At 44.6% G+C, this 24,514-nt stretch overlaps 1 protein-coding gene across 1 annotated transcript; it reads right to left on the bottom strand.

Moving 5' to 3' along the window:
- Positions 1-1,189: 1,189 nt before the first annotated feature.
- ptpn22 (protein tyrosine phosphatase non-receptor type 22) lies at positions 1,190-22,750 on the bottom strand. The gene is made up of 28 exons (XM_023834971.2): positions 22,653-22,750; positions 20,959-21,181; positions 16,720-16,828; positions 16,212-16,288; positions 15,464-15,559; positions 15,291-15,329; positions 14,619-14,687; positions 13,259-13,318; positions 12,212-12,354; positions 11,187-11,253; positions 11,002-11,079; positions 9,569-9,655; positions 8,915-9,087; positions 8,117-8,625; positions 7,613-7,720; positions 7,342-7,413; positions 7,178-7,249; positions 6,746-6,879; positions 6,035-6,062; positions 5,630-5,728; positions 5,341-5,412; positions 4,790-4,914; positions 4,370-4,397; positions 3,751-3,801; positions 3,337-3,452; positions 3,115-3,145; positions 2,141-2,218; positions 1,190-1,728 (listed from the first exon to the last, which is right to left on the bottom strand). The coding sequence occupies exons 2-28, from the start codon at positions 21,055-21,057 to the stop codon at positions 1,667-1,669; spliced, it is 2,682 nt and encodes an 893-aa protein (XP_023690739.2). The 5' UTR covers positions 21,058-21,181; positions 22,653-22,750; the 3' UTR covers positions 1,190-1,666.
- Positions 22,751-24,514: the final 1,764 nt, after the last annotated feature.

Here is a 24,514-nt window from a genome sequence, read left to right as displayed (position 1 = left end):
AAAAAGCAAAGAAAATGGCAGCTAATTTTTGTTCTGTTTTTGGTTGTTCTGTACATCTTCAAGTTTGCCTGGGGATCATGGCATGATTTGTGTAACAACATCAATAGTAGCTCTTGTTAATGTCTGTACTGAAGATTTTCTTTATCTTGACTTCAAGAAATGTTAGTATGAAAATATTATATAGATTAACCTTTTTGGGAAAAACATAATCCTTTACATTTAATAGAGCTCTGTAAAATGTGTGGATCTTTTCAATTGTATTATTGTGTATGATAATACACACAATGGAATGCATAGACTTTCTTGTATTTTTTTAAATAAATCATTTTAAAAAGGTTATGCTTTGCATGCATGAGTTTTTCCAAGATCTCACAATACCAGCGCTGAGTTGTCTATGGCATGATAAAAAACATATTAAAACCGTGGCTTAAAAATGGAACCACCGGGTTAAGACATCAGTATTCATCCCGCGTCGCCAGAGCGATCTGGTTTCTTCCTGTAATAAGTTACCTCTGTTGTTTATGAATATTTCATGAGGTGACAGCTTTTAAAGTGGAGCTCTTGTAATTCAGCAAGCATCTCGTCTTATAAGCCTGTGATGTGAACTCTGAGATGATCAGCAGCATCTCAGCTACTCAGCCAGTGCTTCAGCTCCGCTGTCGATAACCGTCGTTACTCGCTATCGTGATGCATACCTTCACTCATCTTTCTGCATCCAGCTTGGCTTTACATTTAAGATTTTACGGATTGTCATCACCAAGCATGCAAGCACGTGGCCAGGTAGTAAAATCCACATTGGAACCCCCCAAATATAGTTGGATTGGTAAAATCTACCAAAGGGAACCCATTCCTAGATGGCAAAATATGCAGAGGGGACACTCGAGATCCCCCTCTTCCCTCGCTGATAAGGGCACCGGACAGGCAATGAAATTGTCACATTTTTCTTTAGCTCTGTGGCCATTGCGCCCCCCTCAGTATCCACTGTATAACTACAACTGTTTAGCAGTATCTCCTTGTATGAGACACATAATCTATACCAAATGCAAAGTGTGAGTGCTGCCCAAGCTAGGTATGGAACGTTAGCGCTGGCTAGCAGAAAAACTCATCATTTGCCAAGAGCAAATCGTAGATTTTTGCGAAGTGTATAATACTACAAGAGTACCATCTGAATTCAGTAGGGAAGAGAACATTCTCTAGACAACGTCAATGTTTGTTCTTCAACAGCCAGTACAAGTAATACAAATTTGCTGGGATACATTATAAGACAAGGCACACAAAAGCTGGTATTTTAGTAAGTAAACTTCTTTGTGTATCCTGTTTTAAATAATACAAAGCAATATATTTTCTCCATGTTTTGCGTGGATGACTGTACAACTGCAATTACGCCTACATCTGTGCATGTTTTCCTTCTGTTGTTGATCTACTGTGAGGTTTAAAGTGTTACACTTACGCCCTAGTGAAGTATCAGAAATGTACCATGTGACTGTAAGACAGCAGCATCGGTTATTGGCCAATTGCGGAAGTGTGAGGTATGCAGTGCGGCGTTAACTATGCTAAGTCACATGGTCCCCCAAGTCTCCATGGGAGACCTGGTGCTACTCTAAGCCATTTTGTCATAAATTAAAAACAAACAAAAAAAAACTGTTGGGTTGCCTGAGCCCCTCCCTCACACCCAGGTTTCTGGTTGGTTCCTTGGGCCTTTGGGCTTTCCAAAGCGGTGTCCAAATCCTGGAGCAAAAGCAAAAAAGAAAACGCCGATACAGTGGTTAAGGTTAATGGACCTGTGAAATAAGGGTGTGCTGAAATTCAGCACTCAAATCGCATCGCTTACTTGAGTGACCACTTGCTAAACAAATGCATCAGTAAATAACACGCCAATTTAGATGATTACCCCGATGCTTGAAATTACTGGCACTGTGCACAACTAGTGAGTGACAACTGATGGAAAATTCCAGACGCCGAGGTCAGCCTGTTGATTAAAGCAGGCCATGAGACCGAAAGTGCCAAGGTCTACAGAAATGAGCAGCGGAGATTAAAGCCCACAGGTGTGACGATTTGGTGTGAATCAAGTCAGCAGTGGCGGAATGAGTGTGTCAGGGCTATAGGACGGGAGCTGGGTGTTGGTGTGCTGTCGGCATACCGAGTTTGACCATCAGGCTGGAACTGTGGGAGGGAGATTCTCTTGAAGGAGCAGAGGCCGGAGGTGGGTTTTCTTTAGCTAAAAAAAAACATCAAAGAGAATATTGCACATTTACTGATAAAAATGAAGCAGCATATGTGTTTTTCTTTTGACTATCTTTCACACAAACAACAGTTGACGTAGTGAATCGATGGTGAGCCATCATCTGTAGGAGATCCACTGGAAAATCTGTAGGATGGATTTCACTGCACCGTGATAAGGGTTCACATGGAATCTTCGGTGAGATGGATCCAATGTTAAGCTTCGGGAACATCACAGTTATAAAGATTTGATTGTTTTGACATAAAAATCCATTCATTTCCACGCGTTCATTGAAGGGCAGTAGAAGGATTTCATTTAAATCACTTTACCTGAAATATGACCTTTTTGTTAAACATTTTCACCAGTTGGCAAGCTAATAAGTAAAGCTTCAGTGGTATTCTTCAGGAAAGCATTGCTGATGGACTTCACAAAAAAAGCCCTTTCATTCCCTAGCTAAGGTCCATACCCTTTTAAGTGAGTATTAAATCTCGAGTCCAAATAGGACTCTCAGGTAACTTGGGCAGCAAAGGTTGAGCGCAATAGCGCGATCAGTGCTCTATACAAGAGCTCTTTCACCCCCAGCGGTGACCCAGAATCCCAACAAAGCTGCGTTTAATTGTGTTGGGAGGATGTATACCGGCTGGTCATTTGCCATCACAGCCAAGACGCTTCTCCTGCATTGCAGGGTATTGTGTACGACGTACGGTGTACCCGTTGCTGGGGAGACACACGGGGGACAGGCGTGGGGCACGTCATAGATGAAAAGGTCTGATATACAGCTACGTCAATCTGGACCGTAAATGAATGACTAATGGTGGGTGTTTTGAAGTGAAATGTTAAGGTTTACAAGGACACGGGCGATGACGCCAAGCTCTGCATGACGCACTACTTACGCTTGCGCATGTTCTTCAGGAACTTGAGGCTCTGCAGTGGGACAGGAAGGTGATCCTCAATTACTGCATGATCAGCATTGTGTCAGAGTTACAGCACATTAACGACAATGAAGGGGAGACAGACTAAGGCATATTTATGAGGCCTAAAGTGGTGCCTCTCATGTCAAACCACATACTTGCAAACACAAAGTGGTGGGGGGGGGGGGGGGGCTGCTATCATACCTTGGTCCTTGACTTGCTGGACAAAGGCGTCCTTTCTGGGGTTTGGCTTGGTCTCACCTCTGATGTCACAGTTGGAGCCACTGCCCTGTTGTTTATAGGCTGCTCCTGTATCACATCTGAGAGAAACAAATATGTCACAGGCTGGGGGCTCCACTCTTAGTTTGGGCAACGATGATAAATTCCATTTATCCTGGAGGAAATGCTTGTTTAAATTTGTGTTTCTGTGTGAGGGGTCGGTCTGATTATGGGTGGGGCTAAGGGAGACACTTCCCTCCCAGATGTCCCTTTCTCTTTGAACTGTTCAGCCAATCAAAACTTTTTTTGCTTTCTCATATGTCAAAGCTGATTGGTCAGTTTGCTCATATGACCGGCATACTGTAATTGTGATCTGGAAATGCACTCGCTGTCACTCACCGACTTCAGAAATGGTGCTGACCGCTTCTGGACTGATTGTGGAAAGGCGGCCTGCAAGATGGCGTCACAAATGAACACAGGCCTTTTCGGCTACATCAGATTTAAAAAAGGTAAGATATTAAATTTCCCCTCCTACTTCTTGTAAATTAACACTCCTCAGCCAGACACACATCAGCATGTGACAATTTATACCAAAAGAAACTCTGGATTAAACCTCCTCTAATTAAGCAGGTTAAACCGGGCTTGGTCCTTTCCTAAGAAGAAGGCACCAAGTCGCCCTCTAGTGACAACAGATGATACCAATTATGAGGCCGTCTTGAAAGTGACCGACCATGTTAAGATCGATAGTGTCCATAGCAATAATATCCTTTAAAATAGATTTTGGTCATTGTACGAGGCAGATTTCTTGTGTAATAAGGTGTTTTCTCTTTCTGAAAGGGAATCAGCTATCATGAATAGTGTATCGACCTTTCACCAGCACTTACAAAGAAGACTAGCACAGGTGGGGAATTATTAAGGAGGCTTTCACTGGTGCTGTTTAATAAGACCGTAGATTTTACAGAAACTGTACTTACGTGCCATGACCAAAAAAAAAAGAAAAGATCAGTGAACAGATTACCTTGCTTTGAACTTTTTGTTCGAACGCTCTGTAAGGGAAAGATTGAGATGCATATGAGTGCGCATTTCTTAATAAGGCATGACTGAGAGACACGCTCAAATGTGGGCTTTGGGCTTATTTAGCCTAATGCGAGCGGAAAATCATTTCCGTAGTCATTCAACCACCAACCCCGAGCCTAACTGTGAGCCAGTGTGATTAAATTGAATTAACAGTAATTTGTTCACTGTCTGCTATTTAATGTGCATCTTCGAAATTATTACGATGAGGTTATTACTGTCCAACATATGGCTCTAATAACCACACCACGCTGCTGCCAGGGACACGGGTGACGTGAGCCGGCTCAGCGATACGCAGATAACAAGCTGTGAAAGAGCCACGGAGGACATGGTGCCTTCGCAGTCGCTTTCGGGTATCACTCACCTTGCTTCGAAGCATGCAGTCCAGAAACTTTTTCGGCTGACTGTTTCCCGCCCATTCGGAGGAAGTTCCGATCCGCTGAGGGTGCTCAGTGCTGGTGGGCAAGTCCAAACCCTGGTCCACATCTCCTGGAGCAGATAAGAACAGAACTCTGGTCACACTTCACAGGGCAAAAAATATACAAAAAAATATACAGTCATTCTGCTGAGAAAATATTTGGGGTTGACACTTCATGCACAGAATGCCGCGCAAAAAATATTGCATTTTATTTATGTCACAGATGCTTTTATCCAGCATGATTGGATAAATTGAGAAAGGATGGTTAGGTGTCTCTGGAGCAGTCAGAGGTGAAGGGCCTTGCCCAGTAAGTCAATGATTCTGACAATGGTGGGGATCTGAACCAGTGACTTTCTGATCACAGACACTGGAACGTAACTGAGCCACACGCTACCCCCTTAGATGCTGCTGTTAGATTTAAAAATAAAATGTTTGATAATAAAAGAAATGCTTCAAAACTTTTCTTGAAAACAGGAAAGAGAAAATCGTTAGCTCACTGTCTGGAGAAGCCATGATGAATGACTCTGGTGTCCGTTCAGGAAGATGTGGAGTGAGTGTCGGAGAACTTTCTAGATTAAAAGCACATTAATGATGTTACTGAATCTGGGCACAATGGTGAGGGACATCAGGTTTTAAGCCTAACTGATGTGAGTGTAGTCATGTTACTACAGTAAGAGAACAAAAGCTATATTTAAGCAATACATATTTAATGATAAACTGAACTGAGATCGTTGTTATATTATTTTATTTGATTATTCCTTCTGGGGCATATGGTGAGATACTTACCTGTGTCTGACTGAGAAGGTGGAGGAAAATCAGGAAGAAGAAGAGAGGCTCTCTCTTTGACGGGGGCAGGAACAGGAGGCGGAGGGAAGGAAGGCGGGCCTGTAACAGATCGACACGAGTCAGAGCCCAGGGTCTCCCAAATCTCCAGCACATGACCCCACAGGGCCTCTCAAGCACAGATCTGGCTTTATGCTAAGCGAAGGCACTGCGTTGAGGCGGAGTCCCGTCAAGCGTGGCCAGACAGAAAAAAAAAGAGGCGGAGACTGACGACAGCGGACCGAGGCTACATTTGGAGAGAGCCCGTGACAATTCACATCCACACGAGAAATAAAAGCGCCATCCACTCAACATCCCAATTATAGGCCATTAGAATGAAAACCACTCAGAAAGGTTTAATAGACTTACCCGGTAGCGACATTCTAACTTTTAAGCTCTGAAAGAAAGCGAATTGGGTGGTGAACTTAGGCAGTTGCTTTAGCTGGGTATAAATGCAGATCTGACTGCCCGACTAATGTTTAAATGGTCATAATGACCCTCCTGAACGACTGGGCAGATTGAGAAGGGACTTTTGCGTGGAACATAGCAGGTTTCTTGATATGCGTCTGTCCTTAATGCTCATGGGCACACATGGAGATGTTAGTTTAGCCAGTAATAAAGTGTGCGTTCTTCATTTATCCGGAATTTTCCATTGTGGCTTATTGTCACACGTTGGGAGAACCCTCTCCCTCATTAAGGTAATAAAGCTGAACTATTAAATACAAAGTACAAGCCTGCAATATAAAAAACATTGTCTAGCATTGCATATTCTGTTTTTTATTATTTTTGCGGGGGTGACATAACATTAAGTACGTTTGTTTTAAATTTCAAAAAGGCCTTTCAAATTCAAAAATTCAGTGTTTAGAAGTAACTTAAAATATTCAAAAGGTTTGCTATCATGATCAATTTGCTATGATTTATGAGAATAGAATACACTTTGACCTCCAGCATCTGTAAGTTTACCTGTAAGGGAAAGTTCTACGATAGAATCCTGAATAATAGCTGCAGGTGTGTGCGTGATGTACCAGGGTGAGACCTGATAACATCCCTTTGTGTGGAATTTTCCAAGGAGGGTCTCACCTTGCTCCGCATCCAGGCATTCCTAAGTTTCACCTGATCCGGGTTTGACCTCCCAGCCCACTCCAGCGACGTCCCTACTCTGTTGGCGCCGCTCACGGCAAGAAGCCTGTCCAGATCCAACTTCTCCGCTGCGTCTGTTGTAGCGACACATTTTTCATCAGTCAGGCAGAGTGGAATTATTAGGGGACTATTCCCAGGGGGATTGGAATCCCAGTGGCACAGAGTTAAACCCCTTCAGTTACATGAATAAGAAACCAGTTTTGTTCTGGGAGTATAGCATGAGAATCTGTACGTAGAGAAGTAGTCCGTAGTTAGACCTCCTGCATGAGAAAGACTTACATTTTGTACAGTAATTAGACGGCATATTTCAATAACTGACCTCATCACAAATAACCAATCAGAAGAATGTTGTGTAATTCCACTCACACCTACCCTCATTGCTGGCCAGGATAAATGATTCTGGAGTTCTTTCTGGAAGCGGAGGTACAGGGGAGGGGGGACTCCCTGCACAGAAAAACAATTTATGGGGGTGAAAAACAGACCCCGGAATTCACCCCTGCCTTATTCCTCAGTGGACACCCCTACCTACAACTCACCGTCTCTGTTAAGGGCTTCTGCTGTGCTCAGTGAGGAGACCACGGGAAGCTTCTGGTCTACTTCAGTACTTTCTGAAAGAGAAACAATAACATGCACTGACCAAATGGAACATCTGAAGAGGACAACAGCTGCTTCAGATAGTCAGGAGAAAAGGGAAGTACGGCTCAGATTGCTAATGACCATGAGGTTCCTTTCATGTTAAGCAGAAGTTCTGCACCTGGGATAAAGCAGTCAGGTATGCTGTGTTTTCAGCTGGGTGGGGATGCTCACCTGCAATTTGTGATATTTCCTCCACACTTGTAGCCAGGATGAAAGACTCAGGGGTTCGTTTTGGCAAAGGAGGGGGGCTGTCTTTATCGACGGAGGCCTCAGCTGCATCTATGACATGAGTGTGAGCCATAATACTGTATATGAAAATCAGAGGAAGCAGAGACACCTAAAAGCTTCTCTTTTTTTGTGCAGCGCAAACAAGCCTGATGCAGTTTAACAATCATGTCATTTTAGTTCTTGTTTTCAGAATTTATGAATTTTACTTTTTGCTTTTGCCTTTAATTTTACTCAGAAGTGACGTTTAATTTTTGACACTAATCATAGATGGGATTTTTTGGTATAGGGTTCATCGTTGAGGAAAATGCAAGTTCAATTGAACCAGTGTATTTTGATATATGCTTCAAGCCCACGTCAAGTCAAGACAATAACGCCCACTTGACTTGGGCTTCAAATTGATAGAATGAGTAGTAGCCATCTCCCAGGTTTAGTTGTAGGAGGCATTACCTATTCCCTCACTGCCGATCTGCGGGAGCACCAGAATCTTATCGTTGAGGGCCAGGCTGGGGGCTTTGAAGGAGGCATTGATGGTCGACGGGCTGTCGGTGGGAAACACCTCATCCAACTCCATGGGGCTTTCTGGCTCCTTCGAAGAGAAGTATGGGTCCTCTACGAAACTGGTGAGTGTGTGGACATTTACTGCAGGCTCTGAGATTATGTGCAGCTCCAGCTCTTCCTGTAGGGGGCAGTGCTCCTCCTTCCTGGGCTTTGGGGAGAGCAAGTCCGTCCTGATGCCTAAATGCCTGGGCTTAGGCTCAGGCTTCTGCATCTCACACATAGTCTGCTCTTGCTGTTTGCTGTGTCTGGGCTGTGGCATCACAGGGCCCAGCATGTTTGCTGGAGTGTGCCCAGCGAGCTCAGGTTCACAGGCGCCATGAGTGTTCTCCTCCATCAGGGGGCGCCACATGGCTGGGGGGTCAGCCAGCGCAGCTGTGTGATTAGCTAAGCCCCTGTCCCTGAGATGGAAGAATGTCACAGTTAAGCCATGCAGCCACAAAACTGTAGTAGTCAATCTTCATGTGTTCAAATTTAAAATAACAAAAAAGTAGAAATTGCTTTCAGAATTTGCAGTGTAACCTGGTGAAAAGTAATAATTTAAATTGTGATAATGTACCATAAAATTATAAAGGAGAATCATTTCGCTTCTAATAGTTTAGCAAATACATGCATGGAGATTTATGTGTATGACATCTGTGTGTCAATGTGAGTATGCAGATCTGAAGCTCATCTGTGATGTTTCCTCACCACTGCTTCTCGTCCACTTGGAGCTGGAACACAACCTCCATCTCTCTTTTATTCTCTGCGTTGACCTGCTGCCTCCCCAGCATTGTCTCCTCTGGTGTCTCCAGTGATTCAGTGAAATTGTCACCAGTGTCACTCTCGTTTTCTACCTGAATGGGCAAGGAGGGTACTGGGACCTGGGAGACGGGAGGGAGAGAGGATAAGTTTACTGACCCAGTAGCAGGGGCGGGGCCACATGGTCACTGATGACCCCAGCTGGAAGTTGATTGGCCCCTAAAGCACCCTCTCCCCTGTCACTCACCAATTCAAAACATATCATTGGCTAATGAAAAGATTGGCCCCTCTATATAAATTTTTGGCCTTCTCATGCCCCCTACCTTAAAAAAAAATCCTAAAATCACCCCTGCACAGTAGCCTGTCTTTTGAGAACTACAAAAAGGCTTATACCATAAATTTGAATACTGGTGCCTAGACTGGATTTGCCTTTTTGGGCTACTTTAGGAAAGTAGTCTTTTTTGGTTCAGTCTTACAATGTCTGTACCACTGGCATTTATTTTAACAAAATACAGAGAAACTGATGGCTGCTCTATCTTGGCAGGACACAGGAATATAACCTACATCCCCCAGTCTGAATTACCATCCAACAAAAGTACTCACCTGTTTTCTGTTTGTGGAGTCATCCAGTGCCTTCAGATACTGCTCAAATAAGAACACAATGGTCCGGTACACAAGCTCATACTGCTCCTATTCCAAAAAATGCACCAAATGTGAATCAACTTTAGAAGTACAGATAAAGTTTTATTTCCATCATCCATCCATCCATCTTCAACCTGCTCATCCACTACTCCAGTGTTTCCCAATCCAGTCCTTGGGGACCCACAGACAGTCCATGTTTTTGCTCCCACCCAGGAGAGAAGGTAGAGAAGCTGGGAGGCAGCAAAAATGTTGACTGACTGACAGAGAGCAGGGAGGGAGCAAAAACATGGACCGGCTGTGGGTCCCTGAGGACTGGATTGGGGAACACTGCACTATAGCACTTGGTTGTTATGGTGAGTCTGTACCATGTCCAGGGATGTATAGGGGGAGGGGCACTGGCCCCAGCTAAAAGCTGATTGGCTTCCAGAGTACCCCTCCCCCATCACTCGCCGATTCAAAACATATCATTAGCTAATGATAATAATAAGGTTGGCCCCTCCTATGCCCCCCCCCCCCCACCTTAAAAAACCCTGGTATCATCCCTGAGCATTTCCCAGGAAGCACACGACGAGGAAGCATACAGGAAGGGATGCCTTTCTATCACAGGGCTGACACGCCGTCACACACTACGGGGGCCGATTCGTCTAACTGCACCTTTGTGGACTGCGGGTGGAAAACTGAGCTGGATGTTCATTCCTTCTGCTTACTTCAGCTCCCCTTGGTGTCCAGTTATTCAAAGTTGCACTACTAGTGTGTTATTAGTGCATGGTTGCAATATGTAGATAATATCTGCTAGATACACAACACACATATATATATATATAAGGAAATGAAAACCCGTGTGAAACTAGTGGGGTGCTGACCCACGATGTCTCCACCTGTCTGGCTGACTTTACGGTGCTAGTTTGATGGCCTTATCGTCCCCTGGCATGCAGGAAGTGACCGCCCATGCAGCCTGTAACACACTCAACCCCAGCTCCGCCAATCCGAAGACACCGCGGATCAAGCTGTGTGAACAGCTTCCTGTTTCTCTCAGTCTCAACTGTTGGGTCATTCCTACTATGCAATTTCTTCTTCCTGTTTTTATAATAAATGCCTTAACATGCTGGTTAAATGCTTAGTTCATAATGGTATTATTATTACTAAGAATATTATACATTTCAATGCGTATTTGATGGAGTCAGGACCGTAGTAGTAATTGCCATATTCTTGTATATTATAATATTTTTATTATTTATATATTTTTATTTCTGTTTTGACCTGAAATCACATAAGCTTGGTAGTACTATAATGACCCCCCAGGCCAAAACAAGGTAAGTTGAAGGTATGTAATGAACTACAGTGTAATAAGTTAATGGTTGGGTTATAGTAGCTTTGAGGCAAAGGACTGTTACCTTAGTTTGAACAACTGAGGGACGTTGAGTCCTCATTTCCTGCACCAGATGAAAGATGCTGAAGGTGTTGGTGATCATCTGGGGGGGGGGGGGGGGGGATCATTGCATTAAATGCCTGAATCTGACTTCTCACCCACCCACTGCTTCTGCTGAGCCGTGTCCCATAAGGGCAGCAGCAATCTCACCTCATTCTTCAGCAGATTCCAGGTGTAGTCGATGGCGCACAGCGCCCCCGTCCTGCCACAACCAGCACTGCAGGGGCACAGAGATGCCATAAGAGGGAGAATGGCAAAAGGAGTGGGATGGCAGGACGGGGAGAGAAGGAGTGAGGCAAGCCAACTCTGTGCTGAGTAAATGGGAGAAGTGTGCCTGCGATTAGAAGGTTGCCAGTTCAAATCCCAGCATGGGTGGAGTGATGTCATCATCGGGCCCTTGAACGAGGCTCTTAGTCTTGGCTGCTGCACAGAGGCTGACCCCGCTGTCTCAAAAAAACCTATGTTGGCTTTTGGATAAATTTAGCTTCCAGTTTTTCTAAAGCAACATACCACCGAGGCAGATAGTAAATTGTCAGAATACAGCTGTCAAGGAGCCAATTAGGCATGAGTGCAGCTCGGCTGAGCTTCCAGTGAATGATCAATCACAGGTGTGAGTTAGCATTGAAGCGAGGGCTATGCAATAAACCTAAAAAAAGAGCTATTCAAGTTAAAGACAAAGACGCATATATAAATGGGAGAGCATCCGGAATACACGAAAGACCAGCAAAAGGCTAGCAGCTGAAGGCAAAACAGGCCAGTGATTGAATGAGCTATCAGATTTTCAGAAAACAAGGTCATCTTATCGGTGCTGCTGGTCTGTCTCAGCAATGCAGCAGAATGACAGCGTCTGGAAAATGAGTTTGCTGTATTTTTTTCTTCTTCATCTAATGAGGGCTGTGGCCATCCTCCCACACCTTCCTGTGTGAGTTTGGACTACAGACTTGTAAAAACTGGTGCCAGATGATGAATTCATGTGAAGGCCATGTACCTTCAGGAGTAGGTTATCAGAGACGAGGTGTGGCATACTTGTTTTTCAAGCACTCATGTCCTCATTCAGAAAATTTCCCATTAGCTCCCACAGCAAATGGTTTCAAAACCGGTCATTTATTGATCAGTCCGAGGGAGATCATGTGACAATGGCCAACCAATGAGATGGTGCTGGGCGGGACTCTGACCTGCAGTGAATGCAGATGGGGATATTTTCATGGTGCTGATGACAGCGCATCTCCTGAACCATTTCCAGGATGGGAGGTATGGAGTCTGGTACCCCGTGGTCTGGCCAGTTCACATAGTGCAGCTGCTGCATGGTCCGAGTTTGCTGGTGGTAGAAGCCGGAGTAAAGATGCATATGGATTAAAAGTGAACGACTACATATCTTGGCAGCCCATGTACTTCAGTCAAGCAGAAACTACATCCCTGTAATGTAAATGTCACATCTACACACTGCTGAGGGTGTGATTTTTTTTGCTCAAATTACAATAAAGGAAAACAGTAGCTAAATATAAGCACTTACTCTGGAAAAGAGGAATATATGTTCATTATTATACAAAATAACACAAAGCACAGCTATTGGCACTGATCTGATCTGGAACAGCCTCCCTTTAAAGATCCGGCCTACTGACTCAGTATCTATTTTTAAATCTTGTTTAAAACCATGCTTTTATCGCATAACATTTCTTAATATACAGAATTATAAATTTTTTATTTTTGTTATAATTTATGCTTGTGTCGTTTTTAGTATTACCATTTTATATATACTGTGTATTTATGTTTTATTTTCTTATGAAGCACTCTGGCTCTACAAAATTATTATTATTATTATTATTTTTTTTTATTATTATTTTTGTAAATTATTATTATTTGTTGATTGTGTTGCTATCTAGCTTTGTGCTTCCCAGGGTCTATTTCTGTTTAGTGCTGCTCTTTGTTCTCTGATGTATATTAATCTATAATCATTTAAACTCTTAATGTAGTTCTAATGTGAAGTACTAAAATAGCAAGACACTGAATATATTGTGTCATGAAGGCTAAGAGGAAGCAGCGCCGGGCTGCAGCCGACCGCCCAACATCCCGATACGACACTTTAATGCTCTGTTAGGAGCACGAAAGCGGAAGGGGGGATGCCCTAGGTTGGCTCTACCTTCGCGGAGGACTGTGTTTACGGCCTGTGATCTTGGGAGAATGATACTGTGGAACAGATGCTGAGAATGACGGCTACCTACTTTCATGAATGACAACGTGAGGACCCTTGTGATGTAGTCACCTTTGCTCTTCTCGGACTCCTAAAACCAAAGCGCACGTTTGAGGTGGTTTAGAATTGGTCATCGTTTGAACAAATCTCGCTCGCCTGGTGCACGAAAGAACCTTTTGGAGTTAAACACAAAGAGTAAACATGCTCGGTCCAACATGCTCGGTCGAGTTCTTAAACACAAAGAGTAAGGAGACCCAGGGCTTTCTGTTAATGGCCACTGTGGCTTCAGATTTTGGTGGAAGAGATGTGGATTTTCTCTGCTTTATGCATCACTGATTAGAGTTCTGGCAATAAATAGACGCACAAAAGTACCGATATGGTGAAGTGATACTGAGAGCGCCCAGGCCGTCAAAAAAGCAACGGTTTAGGCCTTGGCGCCTGCGAAGGGCCGCGGGTCAATAAGAGGAAGTTCTTCTCTGCCCAACCTCAGCACAGGGCCTCATGGCACCTCTGTGGTCATCTTCAGGTGCATAATGCATGCTTCATACGCTGAGATAAAATTATGGTCTTGTGCAAGAAACATGGCGATAAATATATACAAGAAACAATGATAAGTATAATATTAATACAAAAGCCATTTAAAAACTCACAATCCGAGACATGAACATAACACATAGAAAGAAAAATATACTTAAAAAAACTGTTAAAAAACAGTTGTGCAAATGGACAGTGAGTTGAATCGAGGGGAATGTGCAACAGATTTGAATAGTTCTGCATATCCCCACATCCTTCTTCTGCCAGCTCAGAGTGATGACAGATGGTGGACGAGGTCAAGGATTTTTAGATATGGAACCACCAAAAAACACATCATCTACCTCACTTCTGAAGCACGTAACCCAAATCATTACTTGGGTAGAACATTACCTAACCTATCTAATGATAGATTAGCTGCTGTCATACATAAACATGAGACATATTTATAAGTGTGCATAAACCTTCCACGTTAAGCTGAAATAGACTTTGAGTGTTCTGCTAAGAATTCAGCCAGTGACCAGTGTCCTGAAATGAAATTAAAGCAATATTTTTTTTTTTCTGGACTGTTTCCTTTATGATTCGACTTTTCTAATCCCATATGTTATCTCAGCTTTTAAGTTATTTTATTATGCTTCATTATTATTCATTTAATTCAATTTCTACAGAGACTAAGCTATTTCTTACATAAGGGTCTCATTGCATTTGTATGATTGCAGTCGTATGACTCTGGTAGCTACTAATGAAACCAGTTGAGTTCAGCCTTTTGATTTGAGGCCTTGAGCATCACGTGTTCAGCGGTGCCGAGACGGCTGTTAGCAGAGACAGGAAGTGGTCGGAGCTCGGAAGGAAGTACTCACGCATCGAACGATGAAAGGGCCGAAGGCTACCGAATCCCCCTTCTCCGGCCAGTAGCATTCACACTTTTTCTGTAAGGTGGGTCAGAAATTGGTACAGGAAGTGAGAAAAGAGGGGGCTTCCAAGCATAAAGCCTGAGCTGTCTTCTTGAATGCCCGTCGCTCTCACAGTGCCCCTGTGTAAACCCCTGTGTGTCATCTAGATGCCCCCACCTACAAAAGCCCACATTCTGCTGAAGGCAGAGGTTTCCCAGCCACGACTCCATACTCACTCTCACTCACAGAAAGATCCAACAGCTCAAGTCATAAATTTGTCTGTTTACGGTTATTTTTATCAAGCAGGTGCTGTTCTCCAAAGCGACATACAAGTGATGCAAATAGTACATTTCAGTCATAGGGCTGCCTAGCAGTCGATCAGGGATCAGCGCAGCTATGCTGAGCTGCCAATCAATGGCCCAGTAAAAGTGTAAGCAGTATCACAGCAAGAGCTACACAACGTCTTCCAAAGAAGGAAAGAACCTAACGGGATCGCTCTGGTCAGCAGAAAGTGCAACATTAAGAATATTCACAGTCTGGAGTGATATTATAGTTGAATCGTTTTTTCTCCACTTCTTAAACACTGTGCAGTAGACTGTAGTATGAAAGCTGGCAGAAGCTGTGACCCAGGGGACTCACCCTGCCCATCTCGAACTCCCTGCAGGCCATCACCACAACCTGAGATAAAGAGAGACGCAGTTACATCACCACACGCCAGGCTGCACCCAGATGGGCATGTCGACGCCCATCCGAATGGCACGGGCACGGGGGGGCCAGACACAGTCTGGACTAAATCCTGGCTACCCTCTCACCTCCACCTTATACTCCCATAGCATCCTGAGGAAGTCCAGCACTGTGGAGGGCAGGGGGCCCTGGGTGGCGATGTAGGCCCGCTCCGCAAACACGCCCTGGCAACAGAGATGTCACAGGGCCTGGTTACACCCTCCAGATACTAATGGCAGCACTGGGGCATGAGAATGCCTTCAGTGACTCAGTGAAAAGGCAGTAAGCGGAAGCTGGCAGTTTAACCCATCATCTGATTAACCTTTTACAAGCCTGCAGTGGAAGTATATTTGTATTAGACTTCCTTACCTACATCTACATGTATACCAGTGTTTTCCAACCCGGTCTTTGGAGACCCACAGCCGGTCCATGTTTTTGCTCCCTCCATGCTCCCTGCCAGACAGTTCACATTTCTGCTCCCTCCCAACTCCCAAAAACGTGGACTGTCTGCAGGTCCCCAAAGAGCTGGTTGGAAAACACTGATGTAGACTTTCAAGCACGTTGGCTGTTCTTGTTCCTGTTTATTTACTTTGCAGATGCTTTCACCCAAAGCATTCATAGTTTTTCGTTTGCTTTGTTTGTTTTTCTGAGAAAGCAGAGCCAGTTCCTGGAGAAATCTGGGTGTTACAAGCCTTGCTCACGGACCCAAGGGCAAAGTCATTCTGAACCGCCGACCTTCCAGTCACAGGTACTGCAGCCTCCTTTCTGAGCCACACACCTGATCCCCCTCATTCCCTCATTGTCTCCTTCTGTAAGCTCTGCAAAATCTCTACCCACCTTGATGAAATTGGCATTGATGTAGTCATTTTCGCTGTCTGAAGTGATAAGGGAGAGCTTCACTCGACTGTGGTCAACTGGAGAGAGAAAAGAGAAGAATCCAGGCCTTTTCAATGCTCCTATCATGCAGAACAGCACATGCCTTTGGCCTAAAACTCTAATACATCACAGTCATGCTTCCTGTTGAACAGTGTAATCAGGGGCAATTTTAGGATTTTTTAAAGGTGGGAGTCAAAAGAGGGACCACAATTCATACAGAGGGACCAACCTTATGATTAGCCAATGATATGTTTCGAATTGTTGAGTGACAGGGGAGGGGGCACTCCAGGAGCCAATCAGCTTTCAGCTGGGATTATATATATATATATATATATATATATATATATATACCCCTGAGTACACTGACATTAATGATTATGGTATGGTTACGTATATTGAAAGCCAGGAGGATAGGGTATCCTCACTTAACACACAATTTTTCATCAGGCTTCCGGTGGAGTTAACTCACAAGGGACGATGTCCTTGTATCTGTTTTTCTTCACATTCACCTGCTTCTCTGCGATAGTTGTGGGGTAAGTCTTGTCCGCACGGTACTTGGTGGACTGTCTTTTCAGCCTCTGCAAATGACATAATTCCAGGAAATGATGACCATCTTGCACCAGCGGCCAATGGGACTGCCCTAACTACGATCGTTAGTGAAAGCAAGCCTTTCGATGGCAGCAAGTGAGCACTATTGCCTCACTTTTGTAGCTGGGCTGTTGGTCGGTTTAATTATTAATTTTTAACATTAATTATGTTTTAAACATATACAGCACCCTGCTTTGTTCCATGTTCTTCAGATGGGTGACCTTATTTGCATCACAGTTCCAGAAGGTGGGACCTGGAAAATGTGCGTGCCTTCCTGTTTCTCATTGACTTGCCCCGGGACCTAAGTCTTTCGGGGTAGGCGAAGACATGTTGCCCCTGAGAGGAAGTGAAAACTTGCTCATGACAGTTTCCACTGAACAACTGAAGGATGTTTGTTTCTACTGTGACTCTACAAACCACCGTGGAGGCATCAGAACACTGAGCTGACAGAGCCTGAACCATGAGGCGTATTTTATGCTTTAATCAGAACGTCCCAGCAGTAGATTTGCATGAGGTCATTGTAATGTCACAGAGCTTTCCTGCCTTAACCTCAGACCACTCACAGCAATTATGTCTTAGTCTACCCTTTGACCCATATTGCAGCTGTTGTTTTGTAGGTATAGCTGATGATATGCATTTCATCTGTCCACTAAAGGATCTGATTGTCCATGTGGTTCCTTCCTTCCTCTGGAGACATGCAGATGTGAGATGCAGGCAGTCATTGTGATGTCGGTGATTACGGCCATGTCACCTTTGACAGGACATCAGCGTCCGATGTCCCTCTCACGCCGAGGCCCACCTGATGAGTTACCCTATATCAGTGGCCCCCTATGCAAGCTCCCCCCCCCCCCCCCGCCACCACAAGGCTGAGAGACACATTGGCTCCCTCTGCCACTAACCTGAATGAAACCAGAGCTCAAAATCCCCCCCAGCTACACATGTGCTCAGATGCACACGCAAAAAGATGGGCGTTCACACACACACACACACACACACACACACCACAACACGCTTTGTGGTGGTGGTAGAACTCACTGGCTAACTTTCTCATAACTATCTCATGCTCATTTCTCAAAACTCAGAAAACCAAAACGCGAGGATACTGCCAACTATTCGGTGGGCTGCAATGTTGTACAAAGATCATTTAGCTTTAAAATCAGGATGTACTCTTTGCCACTTAGAACACTTAATAATATATTTGACGCACAGCATTGATGCACCTCTGCACCATGTCATACTAATTTGAAAACTATTTAGGGAGCCACTTCTTTAAAGCTCTTTGAAGTCAGGATGATGCCAAGAAAAATATTTTTAATATACGTGGTGAAGCTGAACATTCTTGTCTGGTGAGTGAAGCACATTCTGTTCGTGTACGTCGTCAGCAGCGTGATGGTGGTCTGACTGTGCTATTTATTATTTGCATTTAGGAGTCTGTCATTTGTTGTGTTATTTTCCCTCTGATATCTCCAAGGTACTTTGTTAGTATCCTCACATGACAATTGGAGTCAGTTAAACTTGACTTTCTCTGTTTTGTGGAGTTTGTCTCCCACAGTTTCAGACAGTTTGCACGTCGCAGATTTAGTGTAGAAATGCCAATCAGTTGGGTGGGTGAATAGGTGGCCATGGAGATGCCTGACAAACAGTGAGGGAGGAATCAGCTGGGTGGGTGAATAGGTGGCCACGGAAATGCCTGACAAACAGTGAGGGAGGAATCAGCTGGGTGGGTGAATAGGTGCCCACGGAGATGCCTGACAAACAATGTGGGAGGAAAGCCGCAGCCTTGCCAAGCGTGTGAACAACGTGGTTGCCTGCACTTACTAGGCTTGCGTAAGGATGCCTACCACGGGACAGTGCATGACTGTAAGCTCTGAAGATCCCCGAAAAAATACCATTACACAACGGGGCCTACCTCAGACATCACTATTTGCTCCTGTCTTGCCGCGTCAGTGGGATGTTTCACTAAAGTAGAAGAGGCTGGCTGTTACCATATCCCTGCCCGCCCACTATTCCTCCCGAGCCCACAAATGCCAGGGATTGGACACTGAGAGCAGAGCTCAGACTCCAGAAACTCAAAACACAACCAACATGCTCGGTCGAGTTCTTCAGGCTTCCTACACATAATGCTTATGGCTTCTTGACTCAACATTACTATTATAACCCCGCTATAAAATTTTCATTCTAGGAACATTTACCAAACATTACGATTAAAGTATGGTAACATTCAAAGTGTCCAGTTTTCCTGATGTTCCCAGAACATAATCCCACTATTACAGCTAAGAGTAATAATATAAAAACACACAAAGAGCATGGTAGGGCAGCGGGTAGGGTTGTTGCTTTATGCCTCAAAGGTTGTGGGTCCGTGGCTGGATTGTGCTTTCACAGTATATACATATAGTACTTGTATAAAATAATATGCTTCGTAATAAAACAATATTTTTCGACATGAATTGCATTAAAAGAATGTTCAGGTGGTAATTTTATCGTGCTGACATTGATAGAACCTTTGTTAAAATGTAAAACATAGTAATATGTTATAAAACAAAGTAATGTAAAAGTAAGAATTTTCTCTGCCAACTTGAGAGGACTTTCTCATAACATTGGCTACAGTTCTGGGAACGTTCCCTATTAGCTGGGAAGGTTCATTGACTCCTTTAGACCCAGGACGAATTCATCTCATTTTCCCACTTGTTTTGGCCACATAAATCTCAAAAGAGAGATTCTTCTCAAATAATATGCACACTTTTCTCCTCTAAATGCCGTCGAAGCCGCCCTTACTGGCCCTAACTTGATCTGTGAGGTGTAAAAAGCCTTGCAGTAGAGTGTTTGTTCTCTGTGGTGGCCTAGCCTGCTTAGTAGGAAGAGAAAAGTGTTCATGGAATCCATAAACTACAACAGAGCACAACAGGAGTGTTTAGTGCGCTAGTTTCACTATATTATAAATGAAAACTGTCCGTCTGATTCTCTCTTTGCCGCCATTTCTGCATATTTTTCGATTTTGGCCCATGTGCCAGGCGTCCTTAGAAAACCGCATCAGGAAACAAAACTGACCTACGAAGAAACAGAACTCACATGGGAAATCCCAAGTATGTCAGCCGTGAATTAAATATGAGGTGTTAAAAGGATCCAGACATAATCACAGGGGGCGGGACGAAGGATATATGGCCATGAGAGAAGGACAAGGCTAAGGCTTCGACTTGCAGCATATCGTTAGCAAATGACGTACATGAAAAAAACGAGGGCGCTGTGAAACATTTCGCTGACAGTCCCAGTTTGTCCCTTCAGTGTATCCTGGCAGATGCCAGCAGAGTCACAGCCACAGCTCACAGGCTAAACGGAGCTGCAGGCAGTGTTACATGAGTGTCCGACTCTGACCGGCAGCCGCTACACCCATGTGTTTACTGCTAGCCTGAGTTCCTGTTTTTTTTTTAGTTTTCTGCAGTTGCTTTCAGAGTTGGGCAACGGAGCGGAAATTTCAGCTGACGCACAAGAGACTTATAGGAAGCGAGGAAGAGTTTGCTCAGACCTTTCCGAGCGTGAACACATCACCCCAAGATGCTGATGAGAAATCTCCCCACACGGGTTGCTCGTAATTGAATACGGACCCAATTCACGCCATTTGCTAACAAGTTCGCAATTGGGGCCGGAAACCTCATGCAGTTGTCGTGTGTCCTGCCCAGAGCTCCCAGTTTCAAGCTTTATGGTTTTTGCAATAGGGTATTTCACTAAAGAGGAGATAGTTCCCTATACACCTGCCCAAAAAACAAACTTTTCATATGCAGAAACGGACACACAGACCATCCATATCAAAAATACAGACAGGACAGCCATATGAAGAGCTACAATAGCTGCAAAAAAACTAGAGAAAAGAAGCTTTAGACATCATAACTTAAAAAGCGACTTTTTAAAGGGACTTCTTGACCTCTCCTCCAAGATGTAGCCCAAGTGCCATGTGGTTTTATCTTTGATCAGCAGCATTCTTTAATCCTCACTAAACCCTGACAAGCACAGTAGGCACACAGCAGTAAATCTGGAATATATGCTCTCAGGGTGCAACCTTCACCTCGCTGAACCCGTTTCTTCACCAGTCCCTGAGATCACAAGTGACAGAGAGTAAACTCACAAGGAACTCGCCGTCCAAGCTTCCTTCGGCATTCTCCTCCGTCTCCTTGCTCTTCACAAAGGCGAGGAAGCCCCTCAGGGCTTTAACTTGTTGCTCCATCCTGGGGCCGGGCTGCTGGACATCTCAGGGCATGGGTGTTCCTCCTGGGATCTGGCCCAGCTTCTGCAAATGGTCCTCGGAGCTGCACGCCGGGCTGCCGTTTCGAAGGAGCTGCTAGCTGGTTCTGTGGTCAGGTTCAAAATATCACTCACCCAGTCACCAGGCGCCACAGGGTCCTAAAGACTTCCTGTTTGCAGGAGGTGGCTTCTGCTGCAAGACTGAACACGACCGACAGCTTGGGGGGGGGGGGGGGATTGAGAGGGTCGGCGGCGCCTGCTTGTTTAGATGTCTTGTGTACGCGTGTCTGCCGCAGCCGCACTGGCTGCACTGGTGCTAGGAGTTCCACCGGCAGAACATGTCAGGCAGCGTGGCCAGTTAGGTGACAATCAGGGGTTGGGGGCAGGGAGCAAAGAGGAAGGGGGCGGGGCCAGACGGGTTAGACTGGTTCCTCCCCTTGCTGGCATTCTTCAATCAAGTGCAGCTTCTCCTTCCTTAGCCGAATAAATGCCTTCTTCAAATGAAGCCATTAAGTGTCATATTAAAGGATCACAATGGAATCCCCACCTACGTCTTTGGTGGCTGAATCACAGGGCTGGTATGTTCTTGTCAGGACCAATCGGCCCCTGAAAGGGGAAATACGTCAGACCTTTGAGGAGCTAATGAGACTTTCATTCGTGGAGCAAATTTGACCTGCAAGATAACAGCATAAAATTTTACAAAATCGTGCCTTCCCTACATTGTCTGCTCGGCCATGACTTCCAGATTACCTTCATGATGACAAAATATTTTTTGTTAGTGCTCATCAGCTTCCGGCCTTCATTGACTAAATATTTAAAGCTCTGTGATTCACCTCTCACTAGAAGTAGTATTTAAAAAGGGCTTTGCGTGGCATACTTTTGAGTTTTTCTGTAACTCCACCTCATAAAAGTGGTCAGATTTGTATGTGCTGTGTGTGGCTCAGTGGGCTTCGCTTCTGTGCTTGTGATCAGCGAGTGGCTGGTTCGCACCCAGCCTTGGCGTGGTTTGGGGTCTTTGAGCAAGGCCCTTAACCCCCCAGCTCCCTGGGTGCTGTTACAGGTGACTGCCCTTCACAGCCAGTTTACTTTTACCTACGGTGGGGGTGGTTTAAAAAAAAATTCCCCATGGGGATCAATAAAGTATCTATTACTGTTAAGTGCTAGTTAGACAGAAGACACTTTAGAATTTGTTTTTAATACAGACAGAGTGACAGTTTCTGTGCCGTGGTTGAGCTTGTGCTGACTACCAAAGTACTGTACATACAGAGGCATAATCACATGACTTAGGCTAGGTTGCCAGATCTTGTGGAGGGATGGTTGCATGTTATAATGAGTAGCCAATCTAATTTCTGGTCAAGTAATCCACTGAACCCACCTAGTTTAACTTTTCCAGTTCATCGTCAACAATTCAGAATTGCATCAGGGATGGGAGAAGGGCAAACATAATATTGCAAACCAGAGAAAGGAGAAGTGACGGCAGGTATAGATCAATACAGCTACAGAGTAGCTTAAATTTGTATTCAAAAGCAAAAATTTCCGACATGCTGCCAGACAGAAACAAATTTATATACTACATACCTGTTCAAGTTTCAGAATCCTGTGGCGTACCATATATCCAGAATTATAGTGTTTTCATTTTGCTATAATTTTAATGGCCCTTGTAGTGACTTACATAGTGCAACAAAAAGAAATGCGCAGTAATGGTGTCATCTTGTTTATAGTTAAAGTTAGCGGACTACAGTACCTCCCTGGCTTCAGCTTCCACCAGCCGCAGTCTCTAGGTGTCACTGAGTGCCATCTAGTGGTGTTCCCCTGAATAGACAGATTTGCATTGTGGACATTTTATGTGTGTCAATGAACACTTACAACTATCACCCTATAGATACCAACCTAATTTGCAGCACTTAAATGCAAATAGGCCCCATCCCTGCACACTTATCTGAGTCAATTAGAAAGTCATGTCAGTGCCACAAAAGCCAGTGTGGTTATAGTGGATCCAAACAAATAATCTGAAGTTTTAATGCCCAGGCTAGGCAGCCTTTGTACCACTAAACCACTGACCTAACCATATAAATCTAGCCATATAACTACAGGAAATGCACAAATACACAGAAAGACTCCCATAGCTATTTATTTACTCTTGAACAAAAACCTTATTCACGGAGGCATGGGAACAGGACAGACAAGGCAGGCAATCTCATGGGGCCCCGAGCCGTGAGGGGGCCTCGAGCCGTGAGGGAGCCCAGTGCCGTGAGGGGGCCCCGAGCCGTGAGTTGGCCCCGTGCCGTTAGGGGGCCCCGAGGCGTGAGGGGGCCCCGAGCCGTGAGGGGGCCCAGTGCCGTGAGGGGGCCTCGAGCCGTGAGGGGGCCCTGAGCCGTGAGGGGGCCTCGAGCCGTGAGGGGGCCCCGAGTCGTGAGGGGGCCCCGTGCCGTGAGGGGGCCTCGAGCCGTGATTGCATAGTACATTGCAATGACAAATCTGCTTTGTTTGTGTTTTCTGTTTTTCACAGTAAAGTGAATATGAAGGAATCACATTTATTAAATTCTCTTTGCTGATATTATTAATTTAGACTATACGCTAAAATGATGGTCATAAGTTTTACCATGTTGGGGGAGTTTGCGTTGGGGGTCCCATGGAGTCTAATCCCTCAGGCCCAGTGTCCCTAGAATCACCTCTGCTTACACGAGTGAAATATATCAGTCAAGTCAGACTTTGATGAAGTGCCCTTGTGTTGGAAAGAAAAATATCTCTGTTGGCTTTGCTTCCAGTGAAGAAAGTGAGATATGGTGCCCCACCACGAGATGCAGTTCCTGTATCTGTGAGAGAAGTAGATGAAGCAATGTCTCCTTTAGGTGTTCCTATGTGCAAGAAAATGTGATACCTAGGTTCCCTTTGTAGTTGACAAAACGTTATGAATACTCTTAATAGGGGATGGAGGCTACTTCACCGCACATAGTGTACATTTCTACTAGTGAATGCTCCACAGTGTCTTTCCAGATGGGAGGGGTGAGAGGGAACGTTGAGGATGCTTGCGGCATAAGCACTCTATATCAACTTTCTATAAATGAACCATGTATATATGTGCAAGAAAGAGAAACACATTAGAATAGAATAGAATAATAGAATAGAATAGAATAGAATAGAATAGAATAGAATAGAATAGAATAGAATAGAATAGAATAGAATAGAATGGTGATACTTTATTGGGGCAGTGTGTGGCTCAGTGGGCTAAGCCGTGTGCCTGTAATCACAAGGTTGCCGGTTCAAGCCCAGCCTCAGCACATCTGTGGCTCCTTGAGCAAGACCCTCAATCCCCAGCTCCCTGGGCGCCGCTATGGGTGGCTGCCCTTCACAGACAGCTTACTCTACAAAGAGCAAGTTGAGGGAGGCATAAAAACAATTTCCCCACAGGGATTAATAAAGTGTTTATTATTATTATT

Source organism: Paramormyrops kingsleyae, chromosome 6 (assembly GCF_048594095.1).
Source record: "Paramormyrops kingsleyae isolate MSU_618 chromosome 6, PKINGS_0.4, whole genome shotgun sequence".
Taxonomy (NCBI): Eukaryota; Metazoa; Chordata; class Actinopteri; order Osteoglossiformes; family Mormyridae; genus Paramormyrops; species Paramormyrops kingsleyae.
Note: the sequence above shows the minus strand (reverse complement) of the source record. Positions and strands in the feature narration are given on the sequence as shown.